Source organism: Tupaia chinensis, unplaced genomic scaffold, assembly GCF_000334495.1.
Source record: "Tupaia chinensis unplaced genomic scaffold, TupChi_1.0 Scaffold000070_1, whole genome shotgun sequence".
Taxonomy (NCBI): domain Eukaryota; kingdom Metazoa; phylum Chordata; class Mammalia; order Scandentia; family Tupaiidae; genus Tupaia; species Tupaia belangeri.
The window spans coordinates 118,239-135,104 of NW_006159530.1; the positions used below are offsets into that span (position 1 = coordinate 118,239).

The 16,866-nt window shown below is 44.8% G+C and overlaps 1 protein-coding gene and 1 pseudogene across 4 annotated transcripts in view; both read left to right on the top strand.

Moving 5' to 3' along the window:
• FCGR2B (Fc gamma receptor IIb) overlaps window positions 1-16,866 on the top strand; it is a 34,686-nt gene that overhangs the window by 9,619 nt on the left and 8,201 nt on the right. For all 4 annotated transcript variants that reach the window (XM_006142229.3, XM_006142230.3, XM_027767437.1 and 1 more), the window contains exons 2-3: window positions 14,218-14,238; window positions 15,250-15,504. In XM_006142229.3, coding sequence (XP_006142291.1) covers window positions 14,218-14,238; window positions 15,250-15,504 — 276 coding nt within the window. The remainder of the gene's footprint in view (window positions 1-14,217; window positions 14,239-15,249; window positions 15,505-16,866) is intronic.
• Window positions 4,832-5,671, top strand: LOC114005720 (mitotic spindle assembly checkpoint protein MAD2A pseudogene; annotated as a pseudogene).

A 16,866-nucleotide genomic window follows, 5' to 3' on the forward strand; every position in this document is an offset into this window, starting at 1 on the left:
AGAGAGAGAAAGAAGAGGAAGGGAGGAGCCAGTGGAGACGCAAACAGATCAGTAAGTTTAATCAGAGAACTTGCGAGCTCTCCTGCCCACCTTCTTCAGCTGAAAGTAGGAAGATAACTGGAGGCAGAGGGTGGGGCAGCAATGTTTGGGGGGTGAGGAAAAGATGACGTCAACACCACGAGCAGCCGAGCAAACCCGTTGGAGAGAAGGGGCAGGACAGTAGGTCTGCGTCCTTTTGAACGTGGTGGTCTGAAGTCAGAGAAAACAAACTCAGTATCTCCTTTGCCCTCACAACACAGATTGCTTCTGACGCCCGCTGGGCAGGAGTTTGTCTTCCCCCCAGCAGCAATCAGTTCTGCAGAGGCCACCATTTAATTAATTCAACTAAATTCCAGCACCATCCACTGGAGGCGGGCATCAGACCCCACAGGCTGAGTGCGCAATCCCCAAAACTGCCACCAGTTTCGAAGCCAGCTGCAAGGCTTTGGAAGTCCAGGTGTATTTGATGGAGACCGAGGAGGGCAAGGGAGTTCGGGGGTCTTGCAAGGACGCGCCATGATGAAACACCGAATCCACGCTATGTAGACAGGGAGTGAAGGCACGTGTTGGGTAGACACCGATGGGCCAAATGCCTTGGGATTCTTGGTGAAGTCAAAGACGATTCTGGGGGCTGTGCCTGAGCAGATGAAACAGACAAAGAGGCTGTGAAGCCTGGCAGGCTTAATTTTGTGACTTTGGACTTGGTGTGGTTTCTGGCGATGACGCGGTCTTGGGTATAGTGTGGGCACGTGGGGCTCAGATGTGTGAAGGCAAATTCATTGGAGCCAAGCTATGGTGGTGCAGGCAATGGGGTGCCGCTGTGTGGTGCTGGAGACACAGAGTTCGGGCACAGTGGAGGCCAGACTCATACCTTAGAGGAGCTGGATCTCACATGGCCAACCAGAGTTTGAGTTCTGGTGGGCTGGAAGAACACACTGGTGTGTGTGTGTGTGTGTGTGTGTGTGTGTGTGTGTGTGTGCGCGCGCGCGCAATACCCCACTAGGATGGATAAATGGAGGAGGAGGGCCTGTGATGTGACCATGGGCCATTGGGGGGCATGTCCCTGTTTCTGTTTCTCCCCCTCCCCACCTGTGTGTGTCTCTCTGGTGAGGGCATGTACTCTGGCAATTACAAAAAGAAGAGAGGGACTGGCAGGCAGTGTGGGGGGTAAGGGAATGGACCACCAATTGGCAATCATGTGTCCTGAACCTGGCGGCTTGCTTTCTCACTTTCCCTTTCTCTGTCTCTCTGTCTCTCTCTGGATATACTTAACAAAAATAATAAATCAATCAATAAATATTTCTTTAAAAAAAGAAAAAGAAAAGAAAAAGAAAGGTCACTGGAAATGAGACGGTCAAGGAAGAAAGCTGAGACGTGCTGGCCAGGGGCCCACTCGCTGCATCGCCGCGATCCTCGTCTTTATCTAATCTCTCCAGCTTTTCCCCCGCTCCGATGGGACGCAGCACTTTCAGCTGTTTATCATTTGAAAACTCTGTGTAACTTCTCACTAGTAACTGAGCTGAAGAGCAAACTTGAAAAATCTTAGTTTATCTTTATTTAAAACTCAGTTATAGAGGTGAAGGTGGCTGGATCCCACGAGGCAGACTATGCCACTCAAGTTCTAGACCCAGCCGCTTGGAAGACACAGGGCATGTGTGTGCACGGCCAAAATTCCAAGAGGAGAATGGAGGAGAAGGGATCGTGGTGGGCCAATCCTTCCCCCACCCCCGAGGGTGATTTCTCACTTTCCCTTTCTTTCTCTCTCTCTCCAGAGAGCATATAGGCCCTGTAGGAAATTAAAAGCAAAAAAATCTGGGGCCAACAGGTGGAGTAGTGATTAAGGTGCTGGACTCCCATGTGGTTGGCCGCAGTTCAAGGCTTGGACCCAGAGGCTTGAAACTCATGCCAGGCGCATGTGTGTGTGCGCCCAAAATCCCTAGAGAAGAATAGAGGACAAGGGATTGCGGCATGGCCATCCCCCCAGGGGGTGATTTCTCACCTCTGTCTCTCTCTCTGGTGAATACACAAACCCTATAGCAAAAATCTCTCCAAAAAAGAAAACAAAACAAAACAAACAAAACAAACAAACAAAAAACAAAAAGTAAAACAAAAACAAAAACAAAAACTCCTGGACCAGCAGATGGTATAATGGTTGCATCACTAGACTCCCACGTGGCTGATCGCGGTTTGAGTCCCTGACCCAGTGGCTTGAAACTCACACGGGGCACGTGTACCCAAAATTCAGAGAGGAGAGCGGAGGAGAAGGGATTGTGGCATGGTCATCCCCCCTGGGGAGTGATTTGTCGCTTTCTTTCTCTCTCTGTCTCTCCAGCAAGCACATGTGCCCTATAGCAAAAATCTCTCAAAAACATAAACAGAACGAAAGGAAAGTGAATCACCTGCCTAACTGCCTCGGGTTTCAACCTTTACAATACCCTAGGAGGTGGCGAAGTACTGCCGCTGTCATCTCTTCCGGTTCTTTAGGACACTGAGGCACGGAAAAGCTGAGCACTTTGTGCAAGGTCACTAGGCAGTGGTGGAGCCCGCATTTACGCCCAGGCCAGCCTCTCAGCCTCTGTCACCTCCCCGGAACTGAGACTCCCCCAGGCTGTGCCTCTGAGCTCGAGCTGGGGCCAGAAATCAAGTAGAAGTCCACTTTCTGGGTATATTAGCAAGTGCCTGCTGGTCCCTGGACACGTCTCTCATCTGTCAAAACGCTGTCAGCCTTGAAGGTTAATGGGATTTCTCTCCTTGACACCCCAAACCCTACCAAATACAAAGTCCTGGGATTTTTTAATTTCTTCCGCAAGAGAGAGAGAGAGAGAGAGACAAAAATAGAGCCACAGAGATAAACAGAAGGGGAGAGTTACCCTCCACAGGGTCTTCACACGGCCATCTGCCCCAGGCTCAGCCAGCCCGGATCACGGGCACAGCGCTCACCCGCACAGGCTGTGCTCGGGCTGCACAGCAAGCACGTGGCCTTCCCACGTGGCCTTGGCCACACAGGGTGTTGCATCACTGCTGTGCCCACCATGGCTGGCTGTCTTGAGATCCTTTCTTCTCTGAATCTCCATAGCATTTATTATTATTATATTAAAATATTTTTCTATCTATTTGTTGTGATTTTTAAGCCCCTGGGTCTGGCACTTGAGCCATGGTCGGCCTTGTGGGGATGCAGTGCCCCAACCATCACGCTACCTGCTGCCCCTTATTATTATTATCTTAATTCACGAAAGAGAGAGAGAGGGAAGGGAGAAAGCAAGCCACCAGGCCCGGGACTCAAACCGTGGTTGACTATGGGAGAGTCTGGTGCCTTAACCACAATGCCACCTGCTGGCCCCACCTCCATAGCACCCTATCCATCCTCTACTGGGCCCAAGCACGCCTCTTTGAGGTTACGTTCACATGTGCTTCTCTCCACACTGGAGTTTGGCCTCCGCGGGGGCAGGCTTACATTCTTTTTCCTTAGGTGGACTCAGCACGCACTGCAGGACGGTCGGAAATCAATGCGGGTTTGTCGATTAGCATTGACTTGCAAAGAGATGGAGTGCTTAGTCCAAGTGTCCAGTTCTAGTCGCAGCAGCATCAGGACCAGAATCCAGTCCTCTAAACTCCCAAGCCAACATTCTCCGCACCGTGCCCCCTTCCCACCCCTTACCTGTGCTTCAATTTCCTTCTATACTCTTGTCCCTGAAAATATACGGGAGCCTCTTGCTTTCCTCTCAGCCCAAACCCAGGAGAAAGCCTCCGCCCACAGAGAGACAGACACACACGCACACGTGCACGTGTATACTGGGCTCCGACTCCAAGGACCCAGCTTCCTCGTCCAGTAAGGGCCCCGCATGGCTCCAGCCTTGCAGTCAGCTTGCCCGGTCCTTCCTAGCCCAGACTTGGCCTCCCCCGGGGAGGTGCTTTCCCTCACCCAGTGACATGTCCCCTCCCCCACATGAAGCCACAGTCCGGAGAACTTTTGAAGTCTTTCCCTTTTCCTGTAAAATCGTCCTCCCTTCCTTCACTCCTTTCTCTCTGCCTCTCTCTTTCTTTTTCTTTCTTTTTCTTTCCTTCCTTCTTTCTTTCCTTCTTTTGAGAGATTTTTGCAATAGGGCTCCTGTGCTTGCTGATGAGAGAGACAAGAAGGGAGAAATTACCCCTCCCCCCACCCCTGGGATGGCCACACCACGATCCCTTCTCGGGATTTTGGGCATGCACATGTGCCCAGAGTGTCCCAAGCCTCTGGGTCTGGGACTTAAACCACAGCTGGCCGTATGGGAGTCCAGCAACGTAACCGTTATGCCATGTGCTGGTCCCCCTGTAAGATATTTCTAAGAGAAAAAGACAAAAATAAACACACACACAAACCTAAAAGGTCTAAATGTCAAGCAATAGGGATATTAAATAAATTACAGGAGAACCATAGTAGGTCAGAGTGCAGTCCTTAACAAGGAGCTGTAGGGAGGGGCCCAGCCTGTGGTGGTTAAGGTGGCTGGATCCTACACGGTCAACTGTGTGGTTGGATCCCAGACCCTGTGGCTTGAGGAGCATGCTAGGGACATGTGTCTGCATGCCCAGGGTGCCAAAATGAGGGAGAAATGGAGGAGGAGGGATTGCAGTGTGACCATTTCCCATGGTGAGTGTTTTTTCATTTTCTCTCTCTATGTGTCTCTGTCTCTTTCCAGTGAGTTTATGCACCCTCTAACAAAATTAAAAAAGAAAAAAACGACAAAATGTATGGCCATCCTGTGGTTAAGGGAGCTGGATCCTAACAGTTGACCTCTTGGTTTGAACGTCCAGTCCAGTGGCTGAAAACAGAGTGGCAGGGGGCTGCCATGGGAGCTGCTCGGTGGCCATCTGCCTGGTGGGCCTGGCCATGGCGTTGCAGTGCTCCCGGGGGCAGGGCAAACCCTGCGGGAAGCACAGATGGTGGTGGGGTCCGTCTCCTTTGGCATCAACCACGTCTCGTATCAGCAGGGCATATGTGCATCTGAAAGCTTTACTCGATGCAGAAGCATGGACTCACCTTTTGAGTAATGACAGGTCCCGTTAATTACCTGAGTAACAGGGTAGAACAACTGAGAGAGCGGTTATACGGGGCGTTCGGTTCAGAAAGCGAGGGTAGTCATCTCAAATGCTGAAAGTGGTGGCATGGTGGCTAGGGTGGGTCCCACACAGCTGATGTGAAGTTCAAGTCCTGGACAGCTTGAGAAACCCCTCAGGTGCATGCCCATGCGTGCCTGTGCCCAGGGTCCTGAGAGGAGGCTCAGGAGACGGTATTGTGGCATGGTCATCCCCCCTGGAGGATGCTTTCTCATTTCCTCTCTCTGTGTGTCTCCTCTCTCTGTCTGCAGCAAGCACACACTCCCTATAGTAAAAAAAAAAAAATTAGTGAAAAAAAGGTGAGGTTTTTGAAGGATGGCATTTGATCTTGAGTGTGACAAGATTGCCAAAGAAGACAGTGCACCCAGAGGAAAGCCCAGGACGCTATCCAGGGTGGAATGCATTTAGTTATCAAACAGCAGCGACAGACATTTCTGCCACTGTAGGAAGTTTCTTGTTCATTCAGCCTACTGATTTATTTAAGGATTTGGTTGTACTTGAAAAACAGGAAGAGTCAGGGGACCAGCAGTTGGCATAATGGCTATGTCACTGGACTCCCATGTAGCCAACTGCAGTTTGAGTCCCGGACCCGGTGGCTTAAACTCACGCCGGGCACATGTGCGTGTGTGTCCAAGATCCCAAGAGAATGGAGGAGAAGGGGTTGCGGCGTGGCCATTCCCCCAGGGGTTGATTTCTCGCTGTCTCTCTGTCACTCTCTGTCCTTCCGGCGAGCATACACACCCTATAGCAAAAACCTCTCAAAAAAACAAATGAAAAAAAAAAAAAACAGGAAGAGTCAGGACCACAGCTTATTACCAATTCTGAGGAAGTTCGGCTTTGTTTATAACCACAATCCACAAAAAAAAAAATTAGCATGGTGGCTGACAAAACCCCTGGCAATTACTGAGGATAAGAAAGAAAACAGAGGGCCTGGCAGGTGGTGTGGTGGTTCAGGGCACTAGATTCCCACATGACTGACTACGGTTCGAGTCCTGAACCTGGGAGCTTGCTTTCTCACTTTCCTTCTCTCTGTCTCTTTCTGGTCAAATTAAAAAATAATAATAACAAAATAAAGCTAAATAAAATAATTCTTTTAAAAAAAGAAAGAAAATAATGTAATTATAACATTCACATGTGCTTTTCCTGAAACCAAGTCAACCTGTATAGTGAATGTTTTATTTCACTGGTTAATTTTTTAAAGTATTATTTATTTAATTTATTATTATTTAATTTGCTATAGGGCACATGTGCTCACCAGAGAGAGACAAAAAGAGAGAGAGAGGGAAAGTGAGAAAGCTGCCAGGTCCAGGACTCGAACCGTGGTCGGCCATGTGGGAGTCTAGCACCCCAACCACCACACTACCTGCTAGCCTCACAGTGGTCATTTTTAACTGGGGGAAGTCAACATTATACTTCACGGAACTGTGCATAAGTGTTCCATTTTGGAGGACTTGTTCGACTCACCGTAGTGTCGACATAATGGATTTGTTGCACAGTGTTCAAAAGGAAGCTGCAATCTCAGCAGCATTGCAATGCCAGGGTTTTGGAAGGTGGTAGCTGTAGATGGAAAAACTTTTGCAATAAAGCTAAAAGCTTTACCAAATCTAACATCCGATGAAGAAGCTTGACTCAGTATAGGGAGGGAAATATTTAAATATAGAAATATACAGCAAAAAGTCTGCATATTCAGAATCTTTGTTTAGATCCTGAAAGTAACTGAGAATCCGTAAGTAATTGCTCTATTAGGTCCTTGTCATTGATTTCATTGTACCAATAGTCCCCATATTGAAAACATGTGCAATTATTTTAATTTATAGAACAAGCCTGTGAATCCATGGATTTCTACTGTTTAATTTCCTGTGATATAGAACTCTTATTTATTTAAAATTTGCTACAAGGTGTGTTTTTCAGGGAAGGAGAGTGAGAGTGAGATATCACCCACCAGGGGGATGGTCATGCCACAATCCTTTCTCTTCCTTTCTCTTCTCTGAATTTGGGCATGCATACACATGCACCGGGCATGATATTCAAGCTACTTGGTCTGGGACTTGACCCAGGTCAGCCATGTGGGAGCCCAGTGCCTTACTCACTATTCCACCTGGTAGTCTTTGTTCCATTTTGAGAGACACACTGTTTGTTAATCAGCCTAGGGAGTCTACATTAGTCTACCTTACCAGCACCAAAAGACAGAATCTCTGGATGCTGAAACTTATTAGTTATAGGTGTTTTGAAATTCTTAGGTTAGTAATTGGTTAAAGAAAAACACAAGTCTTTTTTTCCCTCAAAAATACCCATGCTTCATTTTAACAGAGTTAAGAATGTTTGCTATGCATCATAAAAACACTACACTGGGCCAGCAGGTGGCATGGTGCTTAAGGCCCTGGACTCCCAGATGACCAACTGCAGTTCGAATCCCAGATCTGGCAGCTGCTTTCTCATTTTCCCCTCTCCCTCTGTGTCTCTCTCTGGTGAGCACGCATGCCAAATAGCACATTAAATAATAATAATAAATAAAAACAAAATAAATAATTCTTAAAAAAAAGATGTAGGAACTATCATAAAGCAGTCTGTTAATGTTTGTAGGTGTAACTCCCCACCAGCCCTTTGGAAAGAAATTTGAAATAGTAAAAGGTGTCCTCAGTTTATTATATGCACACACAAGCACATACATACATACACCTACATGCACACAATGTTAGAAGGATATACACCAATAACTCAAAGGTGGGTAATTTTTTTTTTTTTTTCTATTTGCTAGATGGCACGCTCACTTCCTGAAAAAAGAGATAAAGTTCTATTTCACCCATGGGAGATGGACATGCTACAGTCTATTCTTCATTTCTCTCTCCTTTTGGGATTTTGGGCACACAGATACACACCCAAAATATTTTTCAATCTGCTAGGTCCAGACTCAATTTATATAGTTGACTATGTGGGATCCAGCCTCCTTGACCACCACACCACCTGGTGGCCCAAAGTAAGTAATTTTTTTTTTTTCCTTTAGAGAAATTTTTGCTCTATGGTACATGCACTCACTGTGAAAACAGAGACAGAAAGTAACAAATCACCCCCCAGGTGGAAAGGCCACCCTGCAATTTTTTCTTCTCTTGGGATTTTGGACATGCACACACATGTACCTGTTGTGAGTTTTTAAGCCACTGAGTAGTCGACTGTGGGAGCCCAGTGATGTAACCATTATGCCTTCTGCTGATCCCCAAAATAGGTAATTCTAAGTGAAGTTAGGAAAAGTAACATTTATGTGTTTTAAAAGCAACATTTATCTTCTTGAAAAAGTATGTAAATGTTCTATAATTAGTGCAATGATTACTTTTATAAACATAAATCAACCAAAAAAAACCTTTAAAATTGATTTGAGATGAAGTATAGATACTAGTTAATCCACTTCTCTTATTTTCTACTTGAACAAAGTGAAGTGGCTTAGCCTGGGTTGCATAGTAGACTTAGTCAGAAGGTAGATGGATTCTAATTCTCTCAGCTCTCCACCCAGGGATTTTTCAATTAGTCCTCTCTTACATCCTTTTGGTATATTCTTTTCTATCTGTACCCCAGGGACTTTTCATGTTTCTCTGGGATCTTACTTTGAGAGATGGCTTGAAAGCTCTTTGAAATTTGAACATTTATAAGTTTGATAGTGGGATTGGATGCCTGGTGCTCGATTCTGCACAACATGGCCAAGACATTTCTGGCAGGCAGAGATCAGTCCCCGAAATGTCTGTGAATGGAGCTTCTAAGGCACCTGAGGAGGCCAGGATAGAGAGGACAAAAAGGCAGATTTTAAAACTGGCTTTACAATAGAGAGCAGATGGGAATCTTAAAGGGTGCTGATTCAAGTTGGAAATTGATAGACTAGAAATAATGGATTTAATTTGGAGTAACATAAAAATCAGTTTAAATAGCAGCAGGGGGGAAACTTTAAGAAGAGCTGGCTTTAAGAGCCACTGGGGAACAGAACAATCCAGAAAGCTATAGAAATAAACAAAAATACTTCAGTTCTTAATCAAATCAGAGATTAAAACCATGATTTTAAAGTAATTTAGGTATACATGAATCATTAAAAACTCTGTTGAAAACAGAAAAAATAATATACCAAATATAGATAGGTTGAACCACAAGCTAATCTAAGACAAGTTTTATATACTCATGAATTGTATAGATGCCAAGTTATTCCTATAAAAACATCTTTTTTTTTAATTTAAGCATAAACTTTTTTTAATATTATGGGAACATAAAAGAATTGTAAAGTGAACATGTGTGTATCTACAAGCTAGATTTGAAAATGTAATGTCTAACATTATAAATTTAAACTTTAAACTTTCATATTAAAATATAAGTATGTATTACTGATTTTAAAATATAAATATATTATATATTTGCTCTCTTCTTGTTTTTGGAGTAATTTTCAAACATCTTGACACTTCACTTTATCATGTATCTCCTAGTAGTAAGCACAGCTAAGAAACTGAATAACAATATCACTAACAAAAAAAAATCTCTCTTCTACTTTAACATTTTTCTTTAGTCTTTGTGAATCAAAGCACACTCTGTATTTAGTCAGTCCACAATTAATAAAACCAACTGGTACAGAAAAAAATTGCTACAGGTTTTCCATTCAGCAATATTATCCTGTTCTCTGACCATATTAAAATTCCATAAATAAGTTATCCAGAGGAATATCAAATATCCTGTAGGCCTAAAAGACATGTAAGTCCTTAATGATATGGACTGCCATGACTACCGGATATAGCTTCAAGTTTTACAGAAATTATAACATGACATTTTTATCTTGTGCATGTGAAAAACACAGATCTCTGTAGTCACTTTAGAAGACCATGCAGTTTCACAGTCCTTGATTATAATGAAAACTTCCTTCACATTATCATTATTTTATTCTGGCTAGTGTGAGTGGTGTATACATCTTTATTTTTCACAATACCAATCCTTCAGCTGGTTTTCTGGTTGTTGAACTTCTGCCCTATTGTTCCTGAGTCTAAAGCTATCTTAGGTTCTTTCTGGAACAGTTGCTCAAACAAATCAACCCTACATAGCTTGAAATACATAAAGGCAGAAATTCCACTCTGACAGGCTGTGGGGGCTGCAGAAGTGACCAAGATAGATACATTTCCTCCCTTTTCTTTTTCTTTTCTCCTTTTTTTCCTTCTTTCTATCTTCTCCTACTTTTCAATTAAAAAAAGAAATGTAAACCTACCAGAAAGCTAAAACCATATTATAATGAAAACCCACAAAGGTTCAAGAAGCTTTCCAAATGTTTATGATTTGCCACATTTTCTTTCCCGGTGATACACATGCACGTATGTATGTATGTCTGTGTACTTTTCTTTGGAAGTTGGGTTCAGGTATTTGAAAAACTTCATGTACTGGACATGGGCACTCATGACTCTATTATGAATACATACTACTTATCTGGCTACATATTTCAAAGGAAAATTGTGCAGAAATAATTTTAATATAACTTTTCTTGAATTATATGGAAAACAACTTTTCTTATATCTCTCAAAGGCAAATTTTTGTCTCCATTTTATTAAATCTATTAATAAAAATAATTAATGTACAAAACATGAGTATAAATCCTCTCAGAGTAGAAGTGTAGCATGTGTAAGGCATATGACAGTACATGCAGCTGATATATAATGTCATTTGTAGTATTTCCAAATGTACTGTGGTAGTAGTAATACATTATCTGACCTTTGTCTCAATTAAATCTTAGGCCAGCTCATCATTTTCAGCTCATCTGACTATCGGGTTCTGATTTGTGGACCACTAATGGCTCCAGAACAAGCACTAACCTTACCTCTGACTCTTTATGTTCATTGATCTTATTAAGGAGTTTCCGCCTCTATGGCACCCTCAGGCCTCTTGAAACTAGACTACCACATCAGTTTTCCCATAGCCTTTTTAAATCTGGGAATTGTGTGCCTCCCTGGTCTAGTTAAAATAAATAAATAAAATAAAGCTAAATAAAATAATTCTTTTAAAAAAAGAAAGAAAATAATGTAATTATAACATTCACATGTGCTTTTCCTGAAACCAAGTCAACCTGTATAGTGAATGTTTTATTTCACTGATTAATTTTTTTAAAGTATTATTTATTTAATTTATTATTATTTAATTTGCTATAGGGCACATGTGCTCACCAGAGAGAGACAAAAAGAGAGAGAGAGGGAAAGTGAGAAAGCTGCCAGGTCCAGGACTCGAACCGTGGTCGGCCATGTGGGAGTCTAGCACCCCAACCACCACACTACCTGCTAGCCTCACAGTGGTCATTTTTAACTGGGGGAAGTCAACATTATACTTCACGGAACTGTGCATAAGTGTTCCATTTTGGAGGACTTGTTCGACTCACCGTAGTGTCGACATAATGGATTTGTTGCACAGTGTTCAAAAGGAAGCTGCAATCTCAGCAGCATTGCAATGCCAGGGTTTTGGAAGGTGGTAGCTGTAGATGGAAAAACTTTTGCAATAAAGCTAAAAGCTTTACCAAATCTAACATCCGATGAAGAAGCTTGACTCAGTATAGGGAGGGAAATATTTAAATATAGAAATATACAGCAAAAAGTCTGCATATTCAGAATCTTTGTTTAGATCCTGAAAGTAACTGAGAATCCGTAAGTAATTGCTCTATTAGGTCCTTGTCATTGATTTCATTGTACCAATAGTCCCCATATTGAAAACATGTGCAATTATTTTAATTTATAGAACAAGCCTGTGAATCCATGGATTTCTACTGTTTAATTTCCTGTGATATAGAACTCTTATTTATTTAAAATTTGCTACAAGGTGTGTTTTTCAGGGAAGGAGAGTGAGAGTGAGATATCACCCACCAGGGGGATGGTCATGCCACAATCCTTTCTCTTCCTTTCTCTTCTCTGAATTTTAGACACACACACACACACACACACACACACACACACACACAGGTATGTTTTTCAGGCTCCCAGATCCAGGACTCAAACTACATATGTAGGACCAGCTGCCTTAGCGACCATACCATCTATTGGCCTCTAGTTAAAAAAAAAAAGTTTTATAAAATCCAACATTAAGTGGCAATGACAAAATAAAGTTAAATTTGTATGCTAAAAACGGTGGGGGGGCTATCCCGTAGTGTGGCAGTTAAGCACTGGTCTTCCACATGGCTGATCATGGTTTGAGTTCCAGACCTGGTAACTTGCTTTCTCACTTTCTCCCTCTCTCTCTATAGCAAATTAAAACAAAAACAAAAACAAAAAAGAACAAAAACCAAAAAAAAAAACCCCAATAAATAAAAATTTAAAAATGTCCCCAGCAGGTGGCATGGTGCTTAAGGCACTGGATTCCCACACAGCCTACTGTATTTCTAGTCCCAGACCCAGCAGCTTGAAAATCATGCTGAGTGTGTGTGCATGGAGGCCTAAAACCCTGAGAGGAGAATGGAGGGAAGGGATTGCAGAGCAGCCATCCCTCCTGGGGGAGGTGGAGGATTTCCTATTTTCTCTCTCACTATCTCTTTGTCTCTCTAGGAAGCACACATGCCCTATGACAAAAACCTAAAAAAAATTAAATAAATGAAGCAGCAACAAAAAACGCTGGGTTTGTGTGTGTGCATGTGTGTGTGTGTGTGTGTGTGTGTGTGTGCCCCAAATCCTGACTGCGTGGAAAAATGGAGAAGGAATTGTGGCTTGATCACACCCCACTGGGGGGATATTTTCTTCCTCTTCCTCTCTCTCTGTTCTCTCTCTCTCTCTCTGGCAAGCACATGTGCCCTCTGGCAAACTGAAATAAAAGAAAAAACAATTGTCTTAAAAAAAAAAAAGAAACAGGCCGGCCGTGGTAGCACAGCAGGAAGGCATCTCTCCGTGACACTGGGCCCACGTGGGAAGGTCCTGGGTTTGTGTCCTGGGGTCTCTCTGTATGGCTGGGCTCGCACGCATGCCTGTGATCCTGGCTGGCTAAGGTGCGTGAGGATGGTGGTATGAAGACCCTCTTGGGGGTGCTGGCTCTCTCTCTCATGGAAGAAATAAATACATAAACTTAAGAAAAGAAACCCAGAAACAGGTTGATTTAGAGCACGTGTTGCTCAGTGAAGAATCAAGTTGGATAACAGCCAGTGTACCTTCTTCGGTCATTGATGTGAGTATGCGAACTTTTTTTGTTACGTTTTCATAGAACACAGGCAATGGCACGTGTGACACACTGGTATTTAGCTCCTGTGGATTTGCTGTTTGCTCCCGAGATGATGGCTTGCCTGTGCAATCCCTACCCTCTCCCCCACAAAGAAGAAAATCCTGCTCTCAGGATAGACTCACAAAATCACTTGCACTGGAGCATACATCAAATGTAAAGCCCAACAGGGACCTCTTCCCAGAGGTGTTTTTATTTTAATCAGTTAAAAGTGGTAGGTCAGGGCTGGCAGGTGGCATGGTGGTGAAGGCTCTGGACTTCCATATGGCTGATTGCAGTTCAAGTCCTGAACTGGGCAGTTTGCTTCTTCACTTTCTTTCTCTCTCTGGTCAAATTAGAAAATAATAATAGTAGGGACCAGCAGTTGGTGTAATGGCTCTGTCGCTGGCTTCCCATATAGTTGACTACAGTTTGAGTCTCACATCTGGTGGCTTAAACTCATGCCGGGCATGTGGATGTGTGCGTGTGCGCCTAAGATCCTGAGAGGAGAATGGAGGAGAAAGGATTGTGGCATGACCAACCCCCGGTGGGTGATTTCTCACTTTCTGTCTCTTTCTGTCTTTCTGGCGAGTGCATGTGCCCTATAGAAACAAAACAAAACAAAACAAAACAAAAACCACTCCAAAAAAGAAAAGAAAAGAATAATAATAATTCATTCTTTAATTTTTTTTTCAAAAAGTGTTAAGCCAAACCAAAGTGTCATGAAACAGAAGGAAGAGGGTTTGCATCATTTTATTTCATTTCCTTCTGTTACTGGGGAAGGAGTCCTTTGAAAGTGCCAGAGGATGTGGGCTAAGGGCTGGGCAGTAGAAGGGGTCTCTGGGCCTGGGCAGGCCTGTCTTAGGGCAGAGATTTGCATCTGGCTGACGTGTGCTCTCTGTCTTGCAGCTCCTGTTGCTGGGACCACTGGTAAGTGCCCTGTCCACACCTTCTCCCCCCTCATGCCCTATCTGAGGGTGCTCTAAATGCAACCCAGCCCCTACCTTCCCAGGGCCAAGAGAGCGTAAGTGCTCCCTGAGGACTGCCCTCTGTCCCCATCCGCCTCCTCCCAGGGGGTGGGTCGTGGGCAGCCATGGGGCACAGGGGCTTCAACACTCCTGGTTCTGTCAGGGGCATTGCCACAGAAAATGAGAACTTTGACCTCTCTCTCAACTGCCTTCCACTCCCCAAATAAAACCAAGAGCTTCCTCTCTCCAAATAAAACGTAGAGGGCTGCCACATCATATGACCTGCGTGGGCTGGCCTCACGTGTTGCTCAGTCCTCTGCTCTATGAGCATGTGGGCCTCGGGGCCTGTTCCCGACAGGGGGGTCTCTCCAGCCCTCTGCTTGCACTCGCTGAGCTCGGATGGCCACTTGTCTGCCAGCATCCCCCACCTGGCCACCCCCCAGAACTGGCCCTGGGCTTTTCTCCCCTTCTCTTTAGCCTTCGGAGGCCACAGAGGCTCCCTGTGCCTGGGTGTGATGACAGGCCGCCTGACCTCCTTCCCATGACGACTCCATGCCTGTCCTCTCCACCTCCAGCCATCTCTGACAGAGCTTACCCACCAGCGTCCACACGCCTCAGTTCACAGGGGAGGAAAGCGCGTCCCCACGATGTGTGTGCACACTCATGTGAGACAGGGACACACGCGGAGGACACTGGTTAGGGCATCTCTTAAGAGGGATATGTATTAATATTTCTAGAGTGTTTCCCTCGCCTCGTGCCCTCATCCTCCTGAGGATCAGAGCCCCCAGAGATAACCTAGTTTCCCCGAGACCCTTGTCATGAATGTCAGAGGAAAGAATTGCCGTGTATTCAGGCCTGGCTCTACTCTCAGTGCCCCAGGAGGACTACAGGGAATTGTTTTACTCTAAGAATCAGGGTCTACTCGGGCTCTTGGGATTTCTTTCGTCACACTGCCCCTCTTGTCCCCTGGCAGAACTCCCCAAGGCTGTGGTGAAACTGGAGCCCCCGTGGATTCACGTGCTCCAGGGGGACACCGTGACTCTGCAATGCCAGGGGGCCCATGCCCCTGGGGACACCTCCACCCAGTGGTTCTACAATGGCAGCTCCATCCCGAGCCAGGACCAGCCCCACTACAGGTTTAAGGCCCAGAGCAACGACAGCGGGGAGTTCAGGTGCCAGATGGGCCAGACCAGCCTCAGCGACCCGGTGCATTTGGAAGTGTTTTCCGGTGAGTGGAGGAAGGGACTGAGGGTCTGGGAGGACCAGGGGAGATCTACTGACCGTGCAGGGGGTGCGGGAGGGGGTGGCGGTTTACTGGGCGGTCCTGCTGTGAGTTGCTTGAAGTGGGTTTTGTCTACTCATTTATCTTGTCAGCCACCCGCTCTGCCTAGTTTGTGGGGATGGACATTCTAAGAAATTTCATAGCATAAGTTAATGGCTGTTTTTGCCACAGTCCTGATTGAACAAGACGTTTACAAAGTTGCAGACAGCTTGGTGTGAAAGATGCAGAAAGAAACCCCAACTTCATAAAACCCTTTTCATTCTCATGGTAGAATCAGAGAACCAAGAAACCACAGCTGAGTGAAATTACTAACCATGCAGCCAGGAGGAATTCGGTTAACCCCAGTTAACTCATCTGCTCAATGGGGATGCTCTCGGCTCCCTCCTGGGGTTCTGGTGAGAACTGGTGTTTGCCTGACCCCTCCCTCCGTGCCTGGTCTTCTCACTCCATAGTGCAAAGACCTCTTCCTAGTCTTCTGCTGGACTGTGAGCAACTCGAGGGGATAGTTACGTCTTAGCCATCTTTGAATGTCCAGCCCCTGAAACAGGACGGGGCTTTACATGCTAGTTGAATGGATTAGTGATTTTACACAGGTCTTGGCAGAAAGGAGACTCTCCATAAAAAAAAAAAAAAAGCTACAGGGTGGTTATGATACATACAAGGGGTCTTCGAAAAGTGCAAGGGAGGGGCTGACAAGTGGCATGGTGGTTAAGGGCGCTGGACTCCCATATGGCCAACCATGGTTCAAGTCTCGGACCTGGTGGCTTTCTTTTTTTTTTTTTCTTTTTTTTCACTTTGTTTTTTAATTTTTTATATACATTCAATCATATTATTTAGCTTACAAAGTGAACATTTCAATATGTGAACATTTCTCCCCAGTCCAGTTGATCAGAATATCTTCCACAATAACACCACAGAGCAATGGTTTCTAAAAGCTGGTTTGAGATTCCATTTTCCCTGATGAGAAACACACAGATGATGAAGAGCACACACACATTTTCAAGGATACAGATTTTTCTGGTTGTTTGAAATATAACAGTGAACATGGTCTCTGCCCTTAGAAAGCTTACATTCTAATGAGAGAACACAACCAATAAATCAGTGAGAAGTGCTTTCTTCTTCTTCTCCTACTCCTTCTCCTCCTCTTCCTCCTCTCCCTCACCCTCCCCCTTCTCCTCCTTCTGTTTCTCCTCCTTTTCCTCCTTCTTCTTTTCTTCTCCTTCTTCTTTTCTTCTCCTTCTTCTCCTTCGTCTTCTTCTTCTCCTTCTTCTCTTTCTTCTCTTCTCCTCCTTCTTCTCTTCTTTTCTC